The following is a 19,171-nucleotide window of genomic DNA, read 5'->3' as shown; positions in this document are numbered from 1 at the left end:
TTTTTATTTATAATGAAAGATAAAATAATCTTTTAATTTAAATTTTAAATGAACGCTTATTACATATTTACATACAAAAATTGACAAGAAATCACTGTATTTCTCTTATCTATTAAATTATTGGGATAACATTTCGAGAAAACACGTTTCGTGCACGTTGCTTTTTGTTAAAAAAAAAGTAGATACTTGTTCCAGTTTACGCAATTTCATAATATATAGGTCAAGGCCATAGATCTCACTACAATCCGAATATGTTTCATACTATCAATATAAATAAATAATACTTACATAGTATTCTTGAATAAATATCTTTTCAGAGAATAAAAGGCAAAATAATATATAAATGCAAATTAAGGTTTAAAGTAAAGTGAAATGGAACTAATTAAAATTTGATAACCCGATTTTGACAGTGACAGCAATTTATTTCCCTTTTCTGCCTTTTTCGATTGCTATTCACGTGGGAAAGCAATTAAACACAAAAATGCCTAAAATTAAAGCGGAAAAGAAAACAAGGGTTCACAATGAAATCGCTAAACAAGGTAAGCAATCTCTGAACTTCTAAATCGGGTCATCTTTTAGGTTACAATTGGGCTGATCTGTTTATAAATAGTTCCTTGTGAAAACTAATTATACTTAAAAATTTGCAGGCATCCAGTTCAACAAAGACTTCGGTCAGCATATCCTTAAGAACCCGCTAATAATAACGTCAATGTTAGATAAATCCGGCTTGCGACCAACAGATGTAGCTCTTGAAATTGGTCCTGGTACTGGTAACATGACAGTAAAACTACTGGACAGAGTCAAAAAAGTTATAGCCTGCGAAATAGATACCAGGTAAATTTAATTTGTAAATAACGTTAAACAGCAATCATAATAATTTCTAAGTAAAATAGTCATTACTATGTATTTTCATAATTTTTTTCCAGACTTGTAGCAGAATTACAAAAGCGTGTCCAAGGCACGCCTTACCAAGCCAAACTCCAAATTCTTGTAGGAGATGTGCTTAAGACAGAGCTGCCATTTTTTGACATATGTGTAGCCAACATCCCGTACCAGATCAGTTCTCCGCTGGTGTTCAAGCTGCTGCTGCACCGGCCGTTCTTCCGGTGTGCAGTGCTCATGTTCCAGCAGGAGTTTGCACAGAGACTGGTGGCCAAGCCCGGGGACAAACTGTACTGCAGACTATCTATAAACACACAGCTGTTGGCCCGAGTTGACATGCTAATGAAGGTATGGATGGGTAAATAGATAAATTTACCTAATGTTAGGCTTAATAAGGCATGGATGGCATAACATTATACTTACTCATCAAAAAATTTAGAATCTTCATCACCCTGAGCAAAAAAACATAATTGTTGCCTTGTCACCTTGGCAACTATGAAGAAAGTGTCTGTCTCTCAATATATTTTTAATTCAATACACCTTCTCTTATTAAAGGTTGGCAAAAACAACTTCAGACCTCCTCCCAAGGTGGAGTCTAGTGTAGTCCGGATAGAGCCGCGCAACCCGCCTCCCCCCATCAACTTTGTGGAGTGGGATGGCCTGACGAGGATAGCGTTTGTCAGGAAAAACAAAACACTGTCAGCTGCCTTCAAACATGCCACCACCATGGCTGTGTTGGATAAGAACTACAGGGTACACTGCTCTTTGCACAATAAGGTATGTTTTTACAGATATTTATTTGTTTGACTATTCTGTTGTAAACTTGTTCAACATGCCAAACTTTGCCTGGCTTGTTGCTGGCTTTATTTTCATTTAGGAACACCTAATATTGAGAGAAAGGTGACCATTATTATAATTTAACATAGACAGCTGTGAGCTGTGTTACCCAGGAATTTTTTTTTCCAGACATTGTTAAATTGCCTATCACAGGCAATGTTGATAAAGAGTTTAAATTCTTAATCTCTGAATTTCATTCTAATGATATTTTATTGATTTATATTGATAACTTTTTTGTTTACAAATGTGCACCTAAGATATTATGATTGCAATATCTAAATATTTTGTACAATTTGTGTATCTAGATTATAAATAATTTAACTATTATTACTCTCTCAACAGGAAATCCCAGAGGACTTTGACATAAAACAGAAGGTTCAAGAGATCCTCACAAATGCTGAAGCTGACCAGATGCGGGCGCGGACCATGGACATTGACGACTTCATGAAGCTGCTACATGCCTTCAACTCAGAGGGAATACATTTTGCTTGAAAACTTGCTTTTTATTTAAATCTTTTTTAATTGGGTGAAATGCTCTAACGATGGTAAACATTCTAACATTGGCCGTTTGAAAGTATAATATACCTAATTTTAGGACAATTAATTTACTCAGAGGAGTACATAATTTAAAACCAACATTTTATCATAACATTTTTAAAAATAGAATATCTTTCAATAAATAGTATCCTTCTATCAATTACAAGTATTGAACAGATAATGGTTTGTAGGCCTTTTAATGTTGCCTGAGCAAAAAAAGGATTGACTGAAATGTGAGAAATTAAAACATTGGTATACTTTAACTACAGTTTAATTAAAGATATATTAAATTAACTTGCACCATTCACTGGCATCTGTACCATTATTTTCTAATCCCAATTTAAATAGTGGCATTTTTGAAGCCCCTGTCAGCATAGTCTGCCGGCACCTTTTTCTCAGATTTGAATGGGAAGCCAGGCTGGCCCGGCAGGACCATGGGCTTGGTCTTCAGCACTCTCCAGCCTCCCTTCTTAGTCCAGTCCTAAAGTTAAAAGTTATAAATTACTTTTTATAAATTATTATCGAATTTTGTTAATGATGAATTCCAACCTAAGTAAAACTTACATTTCCATTGTATTTGAAGTAATAGTGAGTGGCAAACACTCCCAGAGTAATAAGTCCCAGTTTTCCTGTAATGTATCTGTACACCGCCGCTCGGTCGGCGCCCTGGAAGCGAAAGCAAGTGGTTTCAGGTTCTGTTGTCATGAATACCCATAGGTTATTGTTGTTATGTAATCTTACCAGAACTCCGCTCAGGCCGCTAAAAAGTTTATCTAAGGGCGCGCGGTAGAACCTGCGAATAGGATTGGTGCGTTCCTTCCAGTATTCCTCGACATGCACGGGTTCGTTCGATGCCAAAACCTGATCTTTGAGCCACTGTTTACGCCAAGCTCTTTCGGCATCAGTCATTCCTAGACATCTTTCTCGCTCTGAAACCACACGGCCAGCTATGGACATAGGTTTCACACCTGCCGTTTGTGACATCTTTATAAATTTTTGAAGCCAATATAAGAGAATCTGATAAATAACCAAGAAAATATCCAGAAAAAGACTGACAGTTAATTGACGTTTCGGAATCTAGTCAGAAACTAAATAAGTTATTAATGATAGCGTTAATATTCAGCATAAAAGTATGTTACTACATGAATATTCTTAAGACGCAAACACTTACTTTTAATATTTCTGTTATAATAATATCAAATGATTTTCTTTAAAAGGAATACACCAGATATTTCAATAGAATACATCGACAAAGTAAAAGTCAATAAATACTTTTAGGTGTGTTGTGGTATTTGAACGTTTCGTTGTTGTAAAGCAGCCCATGCATGATCAAGCATTTCATCGACTTTATCCTTTATATGACATTTCCTATGATGTGACAATGAGTAGCACGTATTAATTAGTCTATTCTCACGATCGCGCGCTTCGTTGTACGAAAGATTTCTAAGGACTTGAACATAAAGTTTATTTAAACCCTAAAAAAATATTTCAATAAGTGAATGTGTAAGTGATAACACTGATAACGAATATTAGAAAAATATTATGAAGATATGTTCTAAATCTAGAACTGTAACAGAGGGTTTTTGTTATTAGACTAATTTTCCTTTACAGCAAATATTGTTCAAGACATAACAAAAGTCACAACATTCCGATCGTAGAAACAGACAATCTATTCTCACTCACTCGCGGCACTGCCAGTGCCAAATGCCAAAGTTTCAATTTCCTACGTGATAAAGTGAACTCAATTACAGAGATTGGTATCGGGACTGCGACTTCGCGAGTGTTTTTGCTGGTTGTTTTAAAAGGAAGTTAAACGAGAACTAAATATGCCTAAGTATTACAAAGTGGAAATCAACAAGACGGAATGGATTGTGCCAGAGCGATACCAAATGCTTACACCCGTAGGATCCGGCGCCTACGGTCAAGTTTGGTGCGTATTTGTTTAGAATAAGCGTCAGGCACCATGCCAGTGAGTATTTATAATTAGGGAGTACGCTCACCAGAAGTGAGAGTATGTGGAAACTAAGATATTAGGATGCAAAGCAGTGCATTGCCCTTGCGTGGGCGGAACGGGTTTCGATGTTTGTATTTCGTATATTTATGTTTTGCTGTCGCTGTGGTGCTCGTTCCTTTCACTAGCTCTATTCTTTAACATTACCAGGACCTTGCTGCCCACTATTATGATGTAGTCATACTTTAATAGAAAACAATTACCTGCTGAAATAAGTCTGATCAGACTGCACAATATACCTATTTATGACAGCATATGACCGTGGATTATAAGCGTGTAAAACAATATTCTTCACAACGAATGATTATAATAAACTGTTGTGTTTTACATAGTGTAAAGTTTAACTTTGTTAAAGAAAAGTAATAAAGTTGTGTTGAAGACAATTGAACTTTTTTTTTTTTTTTTTTTTTTTTAACTCTCGGGTCTTTCGAGCCCGGTCATTTATAAGGCGTGCGTGGGGATATGGATCCAACACGTAGAGGCCGTTTGGAGAGATTTGATGTCATGTAGAACGCCTGCTGGAACCCATTCACGGGTACATCAATAAATACCCGTGAACCGGTTTCAGCAGGCATTGGAAGCTATTGTAAAGAATATGGTCAGAATACTGGTCTATGGTTTAAGTTTGGGTGGAAAAAAGACTGGGCTATTGCAAAGAAGTCCGGACACCTGCCATAACATTGCTTACACAAGTTATCGAGACAGGTGGTGACTCGCCACTCGTTAGATGGGCACCTGATGCGCCATCGTAAAGACGGCCAGGTGCAACACCGGCGTGAGCGGCTCAGGGGTGTCGAGAGGTGGTGCTGCGCTTTCTCCGAAGTTACTCGCGGCGTTATGCCCTTTAACACTTCCACCCCTGGAGCATATAGCTCTAGCGACTCCTCTCTGGACGGCCAATGAAGGCGAGCCAGAGCTGAGAGTCCTGCGGGTCCCCTTGGGGTCCACTCCGACCGACGAAGACACGCCGGAGACGGAGACCCTGACCGACTCTCGGGAGCACTCGGGTCCGTGGGGTCGTTGCTCCCCAACAGCTCGCCACAAGCTGCCCTGCGGGCGCACTTACTTTATTATTACTTTTCTAGAGCCAGCTTTGCATCTGATCATTACCAATAAGGTGCAGTATCGTGGGATTAGGAATCTTAAATAAATAAATATTGTCCACAGTTCTGCCATAGACACCCTACACAACATGAAGGTGGCCATCAAGAAACTAGCGCGGCCTTTCCAATCGGCCGTGCATGCCAAGAGGACATACAGAGAACTGCGCATGTTGAAACACATGAACCATGAAAATGTCATAGGTAACCACATTGTTACACCGACCAGAGATTCACTAAGGGCCACTTGCACCATCCCACTAAACCGGGGTTAACCGGTTAAACCTGGAGTTACCATGGTTACCAGTACAATTTTACACTGAGTTAACGGTTTAACTGGTTAACCCTGGGTTATTGGATGGTGCAAATGGCACTAAGAAGCTTAGGCTATCACTTTGCCAGCTAGACACCATGAAATTTGGGCCGAATTGGCAGAAGCATGGGCCGTAATTTGGTGACCAATGCTATAAACAAACAGTGTTTATAACCTGGCACAACTGCTACAGTCATCATGCAAAGAGAAAATGTTGTATGTCACTAACGGCAACACTTGTAACTGCCCATTATTGGATCTTTTATCTCCGCAATAAGGCTTACAACACTACTGTCCTGCATGTTTATGTTTAACTATAAATTTTGGTTGAACACACAAATGTCATATTAAATCTTGGCATAATAGATGCAAAATTTGTGCAACTATGTATGTCTATCATACCAATAGAAATTATTATCCAAAAACATCAATATTATATTCTTATTATATGTGTTTTTTATAACACTCCTACACATTAAGTACAGGTATGTCAAAAAAAACCATTTTATGCCAAATACCTTCATCATCATTATGGGATAGTAAATTTTGTGTAAAGACTGAGCAAGCTAAAGATGCGCCAGTTCGAATAAGACCTCAACCATGTAAGGTTTGGTAAATTGTTCTTTAGTATAACATCTATTTCAGGTTATAACAAGCATCATGGCTATAAACATATTTTCCATCCCACTCAGGGTTGTTGGACGTGTTCAGCCCCGAGAAGACCCTGGAGGAGTTCCAGCAGGTATACCTGGTGACGCACCTGATGGGCGCCGACCTCAACAACATCGTGCGCACGCAGAAGCTCTCCGACGACCACGTGCAGTTCCTGGTCTACCAGATCCTGCGCGGGCTCAAGTACATCCACTCTGCGGGCATCATACACAGGGTATGTACTGGACATGGACACCCAAACCTTAGCCCGAGAACCACTTTATAGGGTTTCAGCTGGTGTATTTTGTACCTTTTCGCAATCATTCTCTTTAGATCCAGTCGATAGATCCAAAATGGATCTAGTGAGAAAAAATTTTCTTCTTAGATCCAACTTCTTTCCGATGGATCTATAGAGAAGTTTTTTTAGTAATAGATCCAGTTGAAATGATAAATGGATCTAGTGGGAATTTTTTTTTATCGCAAGATCCAATATTTACTTACGTTATTGTATCAATCAGAAATTCTCTATCTTGTTAATTCTAATTGAATGGAAGGATATACCTACCCAATATAATTGTCAGCGCTGATGGCCTAGCGGTTTATCGTGCGGTGACGAATCTGGAGGTTCCTTCGGGATGCAACTCCGGAGGGTTCCTTTTAGTTTCGGTATTTTTTGGGAAGCAAAACCGTCGGGTCCCTTTGGAATGAAACCGCCAATAGCTCAGATCGGGAGAATTAGATCTAAAATGATTTTGATTACTAATAAATAATGTTTATTTATACACTTCGTTTGCGGCAAACAATAATACGGCCCGCTTGGTGGTAAGCAGTTACCGCAGCCTATGGACGCCTGCAACACCAGAGGTGTTACATGCGCGTTGCCGACCCTAACAAGCCGCACCCTCGTTGAGCTCAGGCAACCTTACTCACCGGCAGGAACACACACTACGAGTATGAGTAGGTTCTAGTGTTATTTGGCTGCGGTATTTTGTAAGGTACGTACCTCCACTTCCCCAGTTGGGTTCTGCTCTAGATCTGGAATGACATCCGCTGTGCTGTGCCCTACCTCTCTTTTGAACGCAGTTTAAGAACGCATCTACCCTACTACTTGGAAAAAAACTCTTATTTTGTTCTGTCATCTGTATAGGATGCATAGAGTGTTTCTGCCTTTCAACTTTGGGTAGGATCTAGTGTGAGATACGAGATTATTTCAAAGTTTTATGCTTGTCACAAAGTCTGTCTACAAGCTCTACAGCTCACAGAGCCACTAGTTGTAATATTATTATAACCCAGCTGAATACCACTTGCAAACATGCATTTTATTAGATTGCTCGTTGTTAACGCATTTCTACGTCCTTTAGCTAAAGTATCTATTTATAAAAATATGCAGTTAGTTACTTGGACAATATTAATTAAACTTCAGAAATATCTTTAAATCTGAAACTTTATTCTTCAAAGTATTCGTTATATATTATAACTAGGTACATCTAATTTGATGTACCTACCTAATACTAAGTGAGATATTAAGTATTTGTATATTTAAAAGTTGGTGCATTATGTTTACTGACGCTTTCATTCTTCTACTCAACCATAGATGGAGCTAGTTGCTAATTCTACTTGACATATATATGACGTCGATTTATCTCCATCACATAGAGTCTGAGGACCTACCGCGAACCACGTTCGACGTGTTGCCTCTCTGTCGTACTTATAAATTTGTACGTAAGTGTGACAGGGAAGCAACACCTGGAACGTAATTCGCGATAGGCCCTCTAAGTTCCTGCTATACTGACAACACTGTCACGTGATTATAATACGACACTAAAGATCATGATACTTGAATCTCTTTGTTCCGGTTTTTTGCCACAGCTTACTAAAGGGAACCTGGTGTCGGCTCGTCAACTCAATCTTCTGAATTAAAGAGATAGAGATAGACATCTTTATTTTGCATCCAATGTAGCCGGAATTATTAGCCCAGGCACTAGTTTTCTTCCAAAGTTTAAAACAAACTCTTGTTTTTATGTCTCAGATACTAAAGTGACAGTGCGTTTGACAAAACTACTAACACTATACTGCAAAACGTAATTCAAGACAAAAAAAAAGTAAGAAAATGTTACCACTTTTTACTAGCGCGTCTAATATTTATGTAAAAATAAGCTAATAAAAGTACTTTTTTAAATAGTAGGAGTAACATTACCATTGAATAAATTATCTTAGCGTGATTATTTATCAAAAATAATTTACTATTTTACAAACAAATTATTGCAGTGGCAATATTGTCTTACTTTTTTTGGTCTTGAATTACGTTTTGCAGTATAGTTAAAGCTGGCCATACACACTAGGGTAAGTCTGCGCAGTTTTACCTGTGCAGTTAAACTGCACAGGTAAACCCTAGCTGGGTGGAGCACACACACGGCAGCGGTAAACCTGCACAAACTCTCAGTTGTGTAGCTATGGCACCGTCATCAGCTGTGTTTGATATTGACGGAGCACTTTGAAAGGAATTTAAAATATATCCTGAATATTACCGAATCTATCTAAGGATAAACTGAAATAATTTAATTTGTTCTAATACTATCTAAGGATTTTAAATAAACCCTATATTGAAAAGCAGGACACTATTATGAGAACCGCTGTAACTCCTAATAAAAAATTAACAGTAACATCGCGATTCCTTGCTACTGGAAGGTCATACGAATGTCTTATGAGACATTTTTATGCAATCTCAATCTATCCGCGATCTACAATCTCCGGATCAACTGAGGCCTGTGCAGGCGAACGCCACACATACCCAGTTTTACCTGTGCAGTTCAAGAACACACGGGTAAAAAATATGTATTTTCATATTTGCGCAGGTCAACTGTGCAGTCGTAGAAAACTGCACAGTCGAATGACACAGACGCTCCGTTTTAACTGCGCAGTTGAAATGTACAGGTAAAACTGCGCAGGCGTACCCCAGTGTGTATAGCCAGCTTAAGAATCTGCCCAATACAATTCTCGTTTAAGTTATTTTAATAAAAAAACCGAATAGATCGGGTATAAATTGGGCAATTGAACTGTAAATTTAGTATCTGGGATATAAAAACTGTGCACATGTACGTAGCCCTTATTAGGATTCGAGTATGCCCAGTACTCTCATCTGATGAAATTATTTACTTCGCCGAAAAGTCACTGCTAAATATGTATGAAATATAATTTCGTACCTAGCAGAACCTAGTAAACGAACTTACAAATAAAGAAATATTTTATTAGAAAAAAAATTATTCTTTGTAATCGAAGTCTGAATTATAATATGTATTCAATTTCAGTTATGTTTGAGCTAGCTTCAGAACAACCAGGGAGACTCATAGAACTATCTTCATCTGAATTGGAGGTGCATCTGATACGTATATTACAAATTCTTGCATATCACCTACTTTAGTGGTCTTTTATTCGAGATACTATAAAGTACTACTCGTAGAAAAGTACCTACGAGTAGTACTCAATCCTGAAAAAAAAAAAACATAAATATAAATGGCAAGTATCAAGACTATTATTTTGTCAGTTATTTTAAAGATAAAGATCATGAATGACCTGCATATTTATGAAAATGAATATATTTTGAATGAATATACTAACCGATTATGTACCGGAGATAAGGTAAGTACTTAGGGGGCCTATTAAATAGGTAATTATTTAATATTAAATACAACATCAATACCCGTCATAAAGGAAACACGTTTCGCGACTTTTTGTAAGTCGATAGACGGCTTTTAGCCGATTTGTTCCCGCTGACAAAACCTAAAAATGTTAAATGTAATTCCCTTGTGGTTTTATGTACGCTTTTTATCCTTTTTTGAAAATATTTTACGCATAATATGCGGTTTTTGTTAATAAAAATGACAGCGTTTTACACAAAAATAAAACGCTAATTAAATAACTTACCCTATTCGGAACCTAATAATAATATTGAGAGTGGCAACACTGTTGTCGGTCGTATTGTCCTTTTCTAGCATATACGTCCCTCTCTCTCCCACACTCCCACCACAGCAGTTTGCTTTTTGGCGGTTGTCGCAAAAACAAATTTCCAACTCATTGTCTCAAAATTATACATATTTACACCAGGCAGGATTAAAACTTTAGGTTCCGAATAGGGTAAGTTATTTAATTAGCGTTTTATTTTTGTGTAAAACGCTGTCATTAAACAACTGTACCGCTATTCGGAACCTAATAATAATATTGGGACGTGTTTGTTATCGCCTGGTGGTGGGAAGACGCCAAGCCAATGTGATTATACATGTACTTATTAACTATGTATATGTAATATTATTATATTATGAGTGTTTAATTAATTATGCAGTACACCCTTTATTTTAACACCTGTGAGGAGAGAGGTATTTAGTAAAGCATACAATTTGATATTCCATTATATTATGATACTAACTTAACATTTTATATACGTACTTAATGTACTTATAAATGTTCAAAAAGAATAAGTGAGTCACCACAAGGGTGCTATACTTAATTACTTAAATGTATGTGAAAACTAGGTAAAAGAAGATGTGATAAGTCAGTCTACTCTTCAAGGAGCATACACATCTGTTATAAGGAGTAATGTAATTCAAGTATGAAAAGATAAAAATAATAAAGTACTAGAGTAGTTTTTATTTATAAGTCGCAATTATTATCAAATTTGATAATAATTATCTATAATAGTAAAGTAAGCAGTTGCAGGAATATAACAAGGACAGGACATTTCTTATTTCCAGAATCCCTCGGGATTAAGTAGACGAATATTTTAATTATTCGTTATATATCACTATCACCACAAACAGAGTTAATAAAATTAGGTACTTATTGAAATGTCATAGGGAATCACTAAATTTATTTAATGACTGTAAGCCATATACTTGGTTATAGGTTATAGTTATAGCTATAAAATGCATTTAACCCTTTTAAACGCTTTACTAACGAGAACGCAAGTCAGTGTACATAAATACACTACGCGCTGTGGCACTAGTTATGACGCTTTGTGGTGTTTTTGTGTAGAATTGCTACAGAACTTTATCAATAATATTTGCAGAGTCATTCTAATTAAATTCATGTTTAGCTATCATAACCTTAATTTTACTCAAAAATTTGTATATATGTAGTAAGAGTAGTTTCTTAGTGGTTTACTTTATCTGGTGCCTACTGGTAGACATAAGCCTTTATTGGTTCTGACCGCTAAAGTGGCTAATTTTCTGTAAACTATTCATAGACATTGCTTAATTCTGAATATTCAGTTTTCTCTATTCAGTGTGTAAATTATAAGGAATCAGATACTTAATTCGAAACCCTAGCTCATCGCATAGGTGCTTTTAACCGAAATACAAATTTATGTGCTTATTTCGTGATTTTACATTATTTGCTGTGGGAAACCAGGGGGTTCCCTATTACCATTTGCCGGGCGCCTGTGGCCCCAAAGCCAACAGCGCAGAGGCCCTTTAAGAGGGAGCTATTTTATCCAATGCTAGAATCAACACTTTGTCGAATCTATTATATATTTAGGTATACTTATCCTCCTTATGAACTAAGGATAATTGTTACTTGTTTATATTCCAATAATAGCAAGATTGTAAATTATTTTATATTCTGAAATATAATATTACTTAATTTGGGCCAGTGTACTTTTGTATACTATATCTCTGGCCTACTACCTACTATAGGTTAGTCTAATAACATCCCGCCTCCTGAGAGGCAATATACAGAGTTCTTGGATATATATTCACGATATCGCTAAGTGTGTGGACCTAGTTTTCCGACACTTGACTGCATGAAATTATTGTGCACATTTTTTACAGGTCTCGAGCAAGAAGGGTACCTATATATAGGTTGAGGTCCTTAACTTGTGGATTTGGTAATAGGAGCAAGACACAGACGGGGTGTAAATTAATGATCCACCATGTTTCAAGAGATTCATGTGCATTGATGCCTTCAAGTTACACTGTACAGACAGACTATATAACTCTTTTGCAGAGTTTTGCCAACATATTATAATAAATGACTGCATTTGTTTGGGCAAGTACACCCACGACAAAAACATATTTATATATATTACAATGTATTTTTGAAAAGTACTCGCCTTTCAAAATAGCTTCGCCTTTTCGCAAGGCTTGCTGCTGTTTCACATTGTGCAACGCAAACAGTATCGCAATGCTATAATTTTGTATAAATTGAGAACTAGAGGGTCATGCCCTAGACGTGACCGCCCAGAAGTTATACTAGAATCGTTCGTGCAAACCATTAAGTCACTGTTTATTAAAAACCTTATGACTGGGTACATTACATTCCACGGTGGGTACATTTGTTAAACGTATAGTATCAAACTATGACGAATAATGATAAGTGAATTAAGTGATAACAATATTTGGTCCGTGCATAGAAGCACGTGCCCTTGAGATTAGTGCATGGGTAGTTTAAAATAAACTTAATCTGTGCATAGGAGCACTTACGATCAAGGTGATTCGAATCCTCAAGGTTCACAAGGCAGACATAAGGGTGTAAAATAAAGCATTCATAAACGCCCAGTTTGGTCAGTTTTGTATATTTTTATTTCCAACATGCTTGTGCAGCACATGACAATTTTCCTATACCATGCCAGTCAGGGATATAATAATTAAATAGGTAACCTTGGTTATGTCGTGTACCTACATAGGTAGGTACTCGTAAAAATGTTAACTGAAAGACTAGTGCTCTCGAGGCAAATATAATTTATATTAATTTCGAGTCTGTCATAGCAGGCATAGACTTCAAAGGTTTTTAGATATTCATAGGGCCGCTAAACGGAACCCTTTGTACACCTTGAGCAGGCTGTTTGTGCTCTTGTAATTTTATTTTCACACCATGAGTGATATTAAACATAGCTTATTTCAGAATTGAACCGTAAGCTATGTTGTGTCGTGAGCTTAAGTGAGCCTGATTTAATTAGAGTCCACAGATTATCTGGACCTTGGAGGATTGACCACACCTTATTCTAAATATCAATATTCTGCCTGGGCTTATGGTCGAATTTAGGTGACTAAATCTCTTAGTATTATCCATGCCACCCACGTTATGAGGCTTAGCGTCTCCAGACCACAATTTTATATTAGGGTGCAAAGATTTTTTCATCTTTAAAATAAAAATGAGTCGAGATAGGCCTGGAATCTTAGGTTATTTTATACCTATTATATTATAATTTTAGAGATGTTAATTAGTCCAATTTTGGGTTTAGCCAATAGGGTGTCCGGGACCCTTAAAATAGATTGGTAAACTAAAATGAAACCTCGAATAACGAAGCCTATTTCGACTGATTTTTACCCAGAACATTATTTTGTTAGAACCCTTTTCACTTGTCCTTTGTCCAAAAGGATGTATTTACATATTCATCTTTGTTATATTTTTATGATTGTGGCCTACTCGCTCGCCTGTGTTATGACCATATCATTTAATTTCTGACATGCCTTGCGCAGGCTTATATAGGTTGTAATATCATCATCAATAACTTGATTTCAGTTTGTGAATGAATCAAAGATTCTTTGGCACACCTTACGCAGGTGGAAACATGGCAGCCTTGCGCAGGCTTAAATAGGTACACAACATATTGGTTTCATCACAAATAACTTGACGTTAGTTTGTGCCTGAATAAAAGATTCTCTTAGGCACACCTTACGCAGGTGGAACCATAACAGACATAGCTTAAGAATATCATTCAAATGAAGTTTATGGGTAATATTCCCTTAGTTGCGAGTTCTTCGCTCGACAAGGGGAAAGGATTTACTTTAATAGGCACTTTTAGAAAGTGTCATTCACGGTGACGAGATTTGCCATAACTAAACTTTAACTCTACAGTTAGCGAATATAATTTGATATTATGAAGCAAACCATGCGTCTTCGTCAATGAATCAATCTAAACATTCCCATATCGTTAATGCCCTTTCAAGTCACAGGCTTCCGATTTTATTTAAAACGTTTACAAGTGTAGGTACTATTTATGTAGGTAGGTAGGTAGGCTTAAAGATTGACCGTCTTGTATGTACCTATAGTTACATATAGAATGAATAATCAAGTTATTCAAATCCAAAATAATACAAGCACATATAGCAACTACATTCAAGAGTTCTTTTAAGCTGTTAGTACCTGTTATTTTTTTAAAGAGATACCTATTATGTAGATAGGTATCTCTTTAAAAAAATAACAGGTACTAACAGCTTAAAAGAACTCTCCGCAACCGCATTTTAACCATCTTTTTTTTTTTTAAATCAATGATCTAGTTGGAGAGATATAAATTGATAAGGAGTGAAATACTTAAGGATTTCCATGTCATTCTTGCGCAGAGCCATGCTAATCTCTCTCGTTATCTAGTCAGACTTAAGTTTACGTACTGCCGAAGTACTCACTTTCCACAAAAATAAATGCAATGCTTGCGATGTAGGTTTGTTCGTTACCTTGTGTCCCTCAGAGCGGAAATAGAAGCCCCGCGAAGCGGGGCTTCGTCGACTCCTAAGCGGGTACACGTTATTTATCAGCAAGTATATTACCAAAAAAATTATTTTGGAATATTATATTTAATCCGGAACGGGATAAACCGACAAGTTGCTGATAGATACTTGGACAGATAAACCCTACACGTCTATAAGGTTCTACCTTAATACGTAGGTTCTACGTAACACGTATTAAACTATCCGATCCTTTCGTATTCGAAAACACAAATCACTTGAAAACTGAAGGGTATGCCTCCACACATCACCATTTAAGTGTTATACCTAATTTCAACCGTTATTATAGACACACAAAGATTTAAAGTAATAAGTAATAAGACTCAGAAGAGATACTTAATGTAGGTATAATATTAATTAAATTCTAATGGTGACAAGTGCACGCTTTACCAGCTCGATGTGTTTTCTAACATTATGTGTTTTAGTATTTTCATTAGCATAGCCACGGTGCGCGCAGGCAGCCTTTGAAAACTTACACATTACTATTCCGGATCGTTTTTATTTGCTAGATAGTTTAACGGACACTAAATTTAAATATTTATTTCGAACGGCAAAAGCCGTTAGAAACTGTTTTTCAATATAGTCAGCTAAACTGGGGTACAAATTCAAAAACTCACCAGCAGTTTAGCTTCACGACCTTCCAGATGGAAAAACAGCAAGCCAATGTGTTGGAAATTTGTTTTTGCGACAACCGCCAAAAAGCAAACTGCTGTGGTGGGAGTGTGGGAGAGAGAGGGACGTATATGCTAGAAAAGGACAATACGACCGACAACAGTGTTGCCACTCTCAATATTATTATTAGGTTCCGAATAGCGGTACAGTTGTTTAATATACAATGACAGAAGTATGTTTACTTTTTACAAGACACGTGTCAAAGGTGTGATTGCCATATAAAATTGAAAATGTTAGTTCCCGTTTCTGCCACAACTCTTCTCCTTCCCCACAGACTCTCCCACTGCGGTTGGTAAAATAAATCTAAATGAAAAAAATAACTTCTTTATATATAGTTTGTCAAAAGACTGTCTCATTTCAAACATAGGCAGAGAGAATCATACCATCTTCGTCTTACACTAGTTTTTTTTTGTTTTTATTTACTGAATAATTGGTTTGACCAACTATACATGTACGAATGGTGTGTGTTTGTGAAGGTGTGTTGCAGGAAGGTTGTACGTAACGAGTATTATAAAATTACAATTGTCTATGATTTAGGTATAAGAAAAAATGTGACAATTGTCATATTAGATTCGATGTCATTTACAAAATGCAATTTTATTCTAATGCAAATTCAAGAAGATGATAGAAGAAAATATAGTAAAGGCTAATTCTTATTTATATGTGCACCTCCGAAAATATCTAAGTAGAGGTAAGTTTCCCATCTTAAATTTTCAAGGAATTGTGTGTGGCGGCTTCGAGTTCATTTCATACTCGAGCTTAAATTAATGAGACATGTGTATATTGTGAAAATTATATAGTTCAGATAAATGATTGTGATCGGGGTAGGCACTGCATGTTATATTTTTCTGCAGGTTTTCAGAAATTGTAAATATCCTGAAGTTATATATGTGAGTACAGATGACAGCGACGTGCTGCCCTAAGCAGTAGACCGATGGGCCTCACCACCAATAATAGTGTATCCACATTTCCACAGGGTCCCTAGTACTATTATTTATTCTGTGACAGGGTTGCGTTTTAAGCAGGCGTGGCTCACTCCGCGATTTCGTCGCTTTGCTACAGGTAGCTACAAGTACATCCGTTCCACCCCAATTTTGGGAAAAGCCATAAGCCGCGCGTGGCGCTGTCGCCACCTAGCGGCCATATCTGTGCTGATCGTAACAGACGCGTATTGTTAGAGAGTGAGTCTTCTGTACCTAGTACTATTATTTATTCTGTGTTTTAAGGTCTGTAACCTGTAATCGCTATAATCCCTTTACCTTAGGAACGTAGCGCTACATAACATAGAAACTATATTAAGTCTTAGTAGATTAAGACACTCAGAATGCTGATGGTTATTTGTTTCGGGGTCCGTAGTGGCAAAATGGAACCCTATTCGTTTTGCGCTATATCCGTCATTTATAATGGTTTATGTGTGAACATACGAGTATAAGTGTGTGTGGTGTGTGCGACTCTTTAGTTTAGTAATAAATGTATATTGCTGTTATCTACATAGAGATAAGTTATTTTACTCGAGTAAGTAAATGTACTTTACGGATAGGTAGATACTAGCTAGTAAATGTTTACTTTTTAAACGACTAAAAAAATACGGTGTCCTTGGAGGCCGTTTTGTCCCTGCCTACGAAGCAGAGGAGGAGGGTTCGAATCCCGGTAATATCTTATAGGCATGCATGTTCCTAGTGACCTATTAATTACCAAATCAAGCACTTATATTCAAAAAAGTAAAGACCAGAACGGAACATCTAAACGGCACGTATTTCACCTCTGGCGATGTGTCTTCTTCGTTAAGTTTATTCAATAAGTTTTTACGCAATACTTTTATGAAGGTCGAGTTCTGATGATGGATTGACCCTTGAGCTCCTTAAATCTTAGGTATATGCATAGGTACTTATAGCCTTTTTTAAATTTTACTATCTTAAAACCAAGCATTTGCATTTAAACAGTGCTATTTGGTGAACAGACCGCGTCCCGAGCAACTGGGACACTGGGACACCAAGGCTTAAGACACAGAGAGTTTGGCGCAAACTGGGAGAGGCCTTTACTCACAAGGAGGGCCGCTCATTAAGATTAATTAATATAAGTTAGATTTAACCTTAGATCAAAACTGTAAACTTTAGATATGAGTCGGAATAATAGGCGTTTTTTATTCGGTGAAATGGAACTGGTGTGAAGGGTAGAACGCAACTCCTCAATTACGACAAGTATTTTACGCCGCCTTGGGGTTATGTACTTGTAATTGTTTTTGACGCTAATTATATTGTAATTGATATTGATGGATCTAATTGAATAAATTGAATAAGATTATTTCCTATCAATTAAGGGGTCATGTAAGTCAGGTACCTATTTATAAAATAAACTTTCTTTTAAGTTTTAGAATAGATCGCTTGTTCTAACAATAAGAGTGAAACACTTAATATTTTAAATGCGCCTGTATTTCAGATTACCAAACTAGGTGCGTCGATTGGTATATTATTATAAATACACACAGGGGCTCATGTCATATAACGTGTATAGTTTTTGCCCTTTTTGCTAAGCTACAGGACACCCGCTGCTAGTTTGTGTCCGTATTGTGGAATACGGACGCTATTGTTACCACGCCTGGGTTATTTATCTAAATTCTCTCGCGTATTAGCCTATTGGTTGTGACTCAGTCTGAGAAGTAAGTGGACCTGGGATCGAGCCCCGGCGAGAGCACTTTATTGATTGGTTGCCGCATTTACTTGGTGGACCCATGTTGGTATTACCATTGCATGAGAAGTAGAATGGTTGCTGGGTTCGAATCCTGGTACGTGTATGATTAGTGTTACCGAATAGCTTTTTGGTGCAATGCAAAAAAAGTAGGTGACCCCTGATTATAATTCTGGTCCGTTGATGCTTCCACAGAGCCTGTGCTGCCTTGCAAATACATAAGAGTAACAAAATTAAGATTAGCGCGACGGCATTTAATTAAATTTAATCATTTTTATTTCTAGCAACTTGAATCATAAATTATAATAAGCAATACAATAACATATAATTATAATTAGCCTGTTGGTTGTGACTCTGTCTGAGAAGAAAATGGCCTTGAGTTCGAGCCCCAGTGAGGAACTTACTTGATTGATTGTTACAATACATTTGCTTGTTGGACCCACGTTGCCTCTAACACACGTAGATTAAGTAAATTTAAGACTAGGACGATTATTTTAGCCTGTTAGTAAATATGGTAGTTGCATGAGAAGTAAAGGTAAACGGCTCCAGGTTAGAACCCTGGTATGAAAACGCATTTGAGTGTCTTTAACAAAAAATTTTGTACAATGCGCAAAAAATAGAGATAAGTAACCATAAATTTATGGACCATACAGTTAAAGTAAATTCAATTTATAATGCACAATTTTGTAAAACATTAACTTAATGAGTTTTAATGTTTTTCTTTTCATTGGCGAGACGAAGTTTACCACCTCCAGCTCCGTTGGTAGCCAAATATCATTGAAGCGGCGTCGCCGGTGTCGGGTCGTTAGTAACTGAATCGAGAAATGTCTGGCGAAGGAACGAATACGAGATACGAACATGTGTCGGAAGCCAGCACATAAGGTATTGATTGACCGGAATAGTAAATAAAAAAGACTGAAAGCTCCCATACAACGCGTAGATTGTTGTGTAGATTTCAACATCTTATTATATATTATTAAGA

General features: G+C 37.0%; 3 protein-coding genes across 4 annotated transcripts in view; 2 read left to right on the top strand and 1 right to left on the bottom strand.

Moving 5' to 3' along the window:
• The first annotated feature begins 409 nt into the window (after positions 1 to 409).
• On the top strand, positions 410 to 2,214 carry LOC134680384 (probable dimethyladenosine transferase). The gene is made up of 5 exons (XM_063539510.1): positions 410 to 539; positions 648 to 834; positions 927 to 1,230; positions 1,438 to 1,659; positions 2,062 to 2,214. Exons 1-5 carry the CDS (start codon positions 482 to 484, stop codon positions 2,209 to 2,211), a joined length of 921 nt encoding a protein of 306 aa, XP_063395580.1. The 5' UTR covers positions 410 to 481; the 3' UTR covers positions 2,212 to 2,214.
• Positions 2,215 to 2,511: 297 nt separating this feature from the next.
• Positions 2,512 to 3,318, bottom strand: LOC134680385 (uncharacterized). Its single transcript, XM_063539511.1, has 3 exons — positions 2,998 to 3,318; positions 2,821 to 2,922; positions 2,512 to 2,737 (listed from the first exon to the last, which is right to left on the bottom strand). The coding sequence occupies exons 1-3, from the start codon at positions 3,238 to 3,240 to the stop codon at positions 2,597 to 2,599; spliced, it is 486 nt and encodes a 161-aa protein (XP_063395581.1). The 5' UTR covers positions 3,241 to 3,318; the 3' UTR covers positions 2,512 to 2,596.
• Positions 3,319 to 3,935: 617 nt separating this feature from the next.
• LOC134680404 (mitogen-activated protein kinase p38b-like) overlaps positions 3,936 to 19,171 on the top strand; it is a 47,809-nt gene continuing 32,573 nt past the window's right edge. The window contains exons 1-3 of one of the 2 annotated variants that reach the window (XM_063539537.1): positions 3,936 to 4,186; positions 5,435 to 5,571; positions 6,373 to 6,566. In XM_063539537.1, the coding sequence (XP_063395607.1) occupies positions 4,083 to 4,186; positions 5,435 to 5,571; positions 6,373 to 6,566 (435 nt within the window). In that variant the 5' untranslated portion in view covers positions 3,936 to 4,082. The remainder of the gene's footprint in view (positions 4,187 to 5,434; positions 5,572 to 6,372; positions 6,567 to 19,171) is intronic. The other variant, XM_063539536.1, reaches the window with a different exon arrangement.

Source organism: Cydia fagiglandana, chromosome 3 (assembly GCF_963556715.1).
Source record: "Cydia fagiglandana chromosome 3, ilCydFagi1.1, whole genome shotgun sequence".
Lineage (NCBI taxonomy): Eukaryota > Metazoa > Arthropoda > Insecta > Lepidoptera > Tortricidae > Cydia > Cydia fagiglandana.
This window is presented reverse-complemented; position numbering and strand designations above follow the sequence as displayed.

Excerpts from the sequence above, each read along its gene's own strand:
- LOC134680384 (XM_063539510.1), top strand. The coding sequence starts at position 482 with ATGCCTAAAATTAAAGCGGAAAAGAAAACAAGGGTTCACAATGAAATC. Across the intron at positions 540-647 it reads CAATGAAATCGCTAAACAAG|GCATCCAGTTCAACAAAGAC; the intron begins GTAAGCAATCTC and ends AAAAATTTGCAG. Across the intron at positions 1,231-1,437 it reads GAGTTGACATGCTAATGAAG|GTTGGCAAAAACAACTTCAG; the intron begins GTATGGATGGGT and ends CTCTTATTAAAG.
- LOC134680385 (XM_063539511.1), bottom strand. The coding sequence starts at position 3,240 with ATGTCACAAACGGCAGGTGTGAAACCTATGTCCATAGCTGGCCGTGTG. Across the intron at positions 2,923-2,997 it reads GCGGCCTGAGCGGAGTTCTG|GGCGCCGACCGAGCGGCGGT; the intron begins GTAAGATTACAT and ends TTTCGCTTCCAG. Across the intron at positions 2,738-2,820 it reads ACTTCAAATACAATGGAAAT|GACTGGACTAAGAAGGGAGG; the intron begins GTAAGTTTTACT and ends TTTTAACTTTAG.